The sequence below is a fragment of the Crassostrea angulata genome, chromosome 7 (genome assembly GCF_025612915.1).
Source record: "Crassostrea angulata isolate pt1a10 chromosome 7, ASM2561291v2, whole genome shotgun sequence".
Classification (NCBI taxonomy): Eukaryota; Metazoa; Mollusca; class Bivalvia; order Ostreida; family Ostreidae; genus Magallana; species Magallana angulata.
The window spans coordinates 11,177,396-11,182,909 of record NC_069117.1 but is presented as its reverse complement, the minus strand read 5'-3'; the positions used below and the strand labels follow the sequence as shown (position 1 = coordinate 11,182,909).

The following is a 5,514-nucleotide window of genomic DNA, read 5'->3' as shown; positions in this document are numbered from 1 at the left end:
CTTATTTATTGAATTCAATAATTTACTTACCTTATTTAATTAAATAATTTACTTACTTTATTTGAATGCTAATGTTTTTATTAAATATAGTAATATATTTTCGCCCCTTTAGCCTTGGTTGTCAGCGTGCTTTGAAGACTGTGCGAATTTGAACTAAATTTTAATTTTAAACAGTATATGGAGTATCTATCATATATTCCAATGTCTGTGCGAATTTAAGATGAGGCTAAACCATTTTCAAGTACATACGGACGAAAAAACACAGGATGAAAATAAAGTTTTGCTCACTTCCTTACCATTCCCTTTTGATGCATTGCTATTCATCTTTACAGTAATCATTTTGTGAAGTTTCTAAATAGCCTGGTGTTGGTTAATTTTAATGAAAATATGTTTCATCATTAAATGCTTTATTGATTAACATTTGTAGCTCTTGAAACAAATCTTGCTAGAAAACTCTATGGACAACATCTAGTTTCTAACATCACCATCAAGTACATGAATACTAATGTGAAAAGGAAGCCATCTAAAGCATTGACTTTCTCCTTTCATGGAGGATCTGGTACTGGAAAAACCTATGTTAGTAGCATCATTGCCGAGAGCATATACAAGAAAGGAATGCGGAGCAAGTATGTCCATTTCATCTCTGGGACAGAATTTTCACACAACCAATATGTTCCTGTGTACAAGGTATATTTTTCCTATAGACGAGCAGTAAAAGTAATCATAAAATGTTAATTACTTATTTCTTATATCAAGCCGGTGCTTCGATGCGAATATACCAAAATCATCTTACTTAATTTTTAAAGTTTCTTCAAACTTCACAGACTTTCCTAAAGTATATATAGAATATATACTTCAGAAAAGTCTATTAACTTTGAAGACAGTATATAATATATGTTCTTCAAAGTCTTTAAACTTTGAAGAACATATATTATATACTGTCTCTTGACAATATCAGAGCACGATTGAACATCCATTTTAGGAGGAGCTTAAAAAAAACTCAGTCATTGAAAGTAGTGTCGCACAATGTTCCCGGTCCTTGTTTTCCTTTGTTGATGAAATTGACAAGATACCACCAGGATAACTCGACATTCTATAACCGTATATTGAAAATCATGAGCAATATGATGGCATTGATTATAGAAATGCCATTTTTATTTTTCTAAGGTAAGAAATCAATTGTTTTGATTTGTTACAATTACACATCCACACAACGCCAAGGGTCCTGAATCCACTCGTGGCCGTGCATGGGACGTTCCGCCGCCACGAGTGGACTCAGTGCTCCTGGCGTTGCGTGGATGACAATTTAATAATTTAGTTATAAAAGAATGTACAATGAAAAATTCAATGACATCTCGTCTGCTTAACATTTTAAGCTTGTTTGGAAAAGCAGCTATGTCTCATTTCATGTAAGGAACAACAGAGTTTCTGATTTTTTATGATTGTACAGCAACCTGATAAATAAAAAAAATAATCTAATGAAAACCAATGAATTATTTATACATATTAATAAAAATACACATACCTGTGAAAAAAGTACAGAAGAAATCAATGAAATGGAAAATATCCAAGATATCTTTATTGACAAATTATCCCTTTTCACTCATAAAAGTTTACAGGAAAGAAAACAAATTTCTTACGGAGATTTATAATGGGAAATGTTTACATCTTTTCTCCATTCGGAAGTACTCGGGACATCTCGCGCAATTTTTAAACGTTACCATCCGGGCTTATTAATGGCTGATGCAAAGCAAAATCCCCGTAGACTTTCTATTTTGGGACGTGTATTGAAACCCAAAGCGGTAGAGGGGGCGTTTCAAAACAGATAATCTGGACATTTTTTTTATATTAGTGGATGAACGTAGTTTGAGCACAAAGGTATTTATGATTATCGAAATATCATGCGAAAAGTGGTGGAACCAAAACCTCGGGACAGAGTTTAGACAGGGTTTAGGGCTTATCGTGACACTATGTATCAAACCCTGACAACACTTTTAAGGTACATGTATTCCATGTATAATGAAGGGATATTGAACAATTTTGAATCAAATTTGAAATAGTCAAATATGTATTGCTAGATGAAAATGAAAATGAAATGAAGCAAATCACATGTCTAACAATATATCAGAAGTTTGTCATTTTGCATCCTAAACTTTCTTGAAAGCTTTCTTCCATGATGAATGGAAGAAAAGTTTAATTTTGTCAAAATATCTGCGGTAAATGATTCATTTTATTTCATATCTTAATACAGAAAAGTTTATGCATTTATTTACCAAGAGAATTTCAAGTTACATTTTACAAAATCTCAATAAAACGTGCGTTGCCTATAGACTTCAATGTAAAATACAAGGTGCAATTAATTGGACTATAATCAAAATTTTGAAAATTCCTCTGGTGGAGTATTTTTATTCTATTACACCTTAAAATGATATCATGATTAAGAATATCGGACCATTCATTTGTTAGGTACAAAATGTTGTCGTTATACGGCATTGAATACCTTAAAAGCATATAGTTCATGCACAACACAAAATAGTACACACATTTTTTCAGTAATATAGGTGCAGAAGGCATTGTAAACCGTACATTGATACATGCTAGAGAACATAATGCAGGAAAAAGTGAGTATATGCTGCGATTATAATATTCGTACATTATAGGGATCTTATCGTTTGTACGATGCCTTTTTTCAATTATTTTTTTTTTTTACAAAGATGGATTCTACGAAAGTCTGATTATTTTCAAGAACCTGATAACAGCCTATGTCCCATTCCTTCCGTTAGAGAAAAAGCACATCAGAAGTTGCATTATTGATATCTGATCATAAAAGAATAGTATAACGAAAGAGAACAAATTCCAGAAGATATTTGGGATACATTTTCCAGAGAACTGCTCTATTATCCAGAGGACGAGGAATTATTCTCTGTATCTGGATGCAGACGTGTCCCAGATAAAACACAATATGTAATGGACGACTTTTAATGCCACAATTATATTTCTTGATATTAATTATGTTAATTTTAGATTGTTAACTTGTACTCCGCATTGAAAATTTGAATATATATATATAAAAAAGGACAAAAGATGTTTTCTAAAGTGTCAACTGATATGTGTATACACTGTATGTGGTGCAAATAAAGCCAACATTGAATTTGTTGCACAATGCACATTGAAAATAATCTCATCAGGTGATGATCATAAGATTGGAAATTCGAAAGATTTATTCTCCCGAGACATATCATAGTTCCCATGGCCATGGGCATAGAGTACTACGTGTAATAGTTACTTACTCTGATAAACATAAACGTTGGTATTACCCATGATTATGATTCTCTTTAAGTATACTACATATAGTTGGTGCGGTTTTCTGATACATGTATAGGATTGACATTATTGTAATTTCAGAGTCAGTTAGATTGTCAGTTTCCATGTCGAAATGAAAGTCCTATTATCCAAGCTGTTGTAGATGCCACACACTTATTCTGTACAGCAGATGTAACAGGAGCTGAATTTACATTGCACTCTGGTTATCCAACTTTTTTTTCATTTTTGTTTGAAAAACATGTTGACCAATTACTACTTTGCAAAATATGTAACTATAACTGGCCATCGCAACAATTTCGATACATGTGCATTAGACACAGTTTACTTCATGTACTTTTGGAAGTTCTTCGGTGTATAATGAGGGCTGTCAATATCATTGCCACCACAATGTATTACTAAAAGTGTTTGGAGAATATTACTCGTTCACATGTTTTAGATTGTTTGAAGAATCCATAATCTTAATAATAGTTACCCACCCCCCACCCCATGGTTTAGGAATTTCATTATTGTTGGAAAAGTTTTTGGTACACGGATTAAGATTTTCATGATTTTGGGAAATAGGGGTTTTTTTTTAACTTGTCAAGATTTCTGATGATTAGTCTAGCCCCCACCCACTTTCAATTTGCTTCAGACGCCACTGCGAATATCAAACGTTCGGTCTAATTAATGTATAATTTGTAAGCAGAAGAATTCCACCTGCCAATTGTTTGAATTTCATTCGTGCCATTCAATTAAAAATGTGTGGTCCCACCAATTCAATATACAATGTAACATACTTTACAAAAAATGCCTTCCTTTTTATTTGTTTCCGATCATCTAAGCCTTTGAATGTACATAATTACGTTTTGATTAGTGTACCGTTTTCAACAATATTTGGGAGTGCCAATTGTATCAGAAAAAAACCCCACAAGGTTTGTCTGCAAGTTAAGATTTTCAGGGTTAAAAATTATTGTGTTCACGGTAAATATTTTGCTCTAAAATATAAATATCACAAAGTAAGTCCAAGAAAGAAACCCACAAAGACAACGAAAGCGTGGAAGACCACAGAATACTTTAACAACGAACTTGAATAAAATGTAAAACTTGGGAGAGACAACGACAATCGCACAAGACAGAGGACGATAATAAGCCACAAAATCGTGAAATTTATACCCGGGGTCATTTTTCAACGTTATGAGAAAGATTTCTCTAAACTCTAATGACCACGACACGTTTGAAAATTGATCCTGTTGAGAATTGACCCCAACCTAAGAGTTTTTATCAGAACTGTAACTTACTCTACACGACCTTTAGTAAAACTGGCCCCTGAACTGTAACTTAGTCTACACGGTTCAAATGTACAATCTTGCACATATTTGAACGCTTCAGTTTTTAAATTTTCATACACTCCGACACGTATGCGGGCGTGGCTGATTTTTTTTTTTTAGGTTGATATGTCCGATTAATCATTTAAAGCAATATGAGCTGTATTTTTTAAAATTTTATTTTGCTGCAAAAACCTGCTAGTATGATAAGTCTGCCTGTAACGTAAACTTTTATGATGAATAAGACTTGAAAAAATCATTAATTTTTGTCAAAGGAAATATTTCACGTATAAGGAATATATAGCAGATCAATTTTTGTACAGGACGACAATAATTCAATTTTGCTCCAATTAAGGCTTCTTAATGGCTTTTCCCACAAAAACAGAGCTAACAGAAATTTTAAAACCATGATATTTTTTGTCATTTTAGCAGAAAATAACATTTTCTTAAAAAAAAATTTCAACATGAAAATTGCAGCTCATATTGCTTTAATTTTGAGACTGAAAATATGATATCCATTTATTATTACAATACTATGTAAATAAAGCTAAGAAGATAACGTTTGCTTCGGAATGAAACAGGCGAGTCGGGCAATAATACTTTTTGACATTCTCTGCAAGTGTAGTGATTTTTGGGAGTTGATTTTAATCAACTCTCCTATGCAGTTACTCAGACAAACCGAAAGTGAAACAGTGTCTGGACCTCAGCACAAATCATTGCAGCTGACAAGACTTAGTTCTTGAAAATAATTGATAAATTCGAAGTAATGTATGCTAAGGCATTGTTTTTCAAGGAAACCTATTTATGAATACCTTGAAAATAGTAAGATTTTAAATGATACGAACAATTTAAATATTTTTTGTAGTCGTATGTATTCCTACGCCAG

General features: G+C 32.6%; 1 protein-coding gene across 1 annotated transcript; it reads left to right on the top strand.

The window, feature by feature from the left end:
• The first annotated feature begins 436 nt into the window (after positions 1-436).
• Positions 437-3,067, top strand: LOC128156604 (torsin-1B-like). Its single transcript, XM_052818799.1, is given in 3 exon segments — positions 437-687; positions 983-1,130; positions 2,661-3,067. Coding segments are annotated over 3 exon segments (501 nt in total). The 5' UTR covers positions 437-495; the 3' UTR covers positions 2,822-3,067.
• Positions 3,068-5,514: the final 2,447 nt, after the last annotated feature.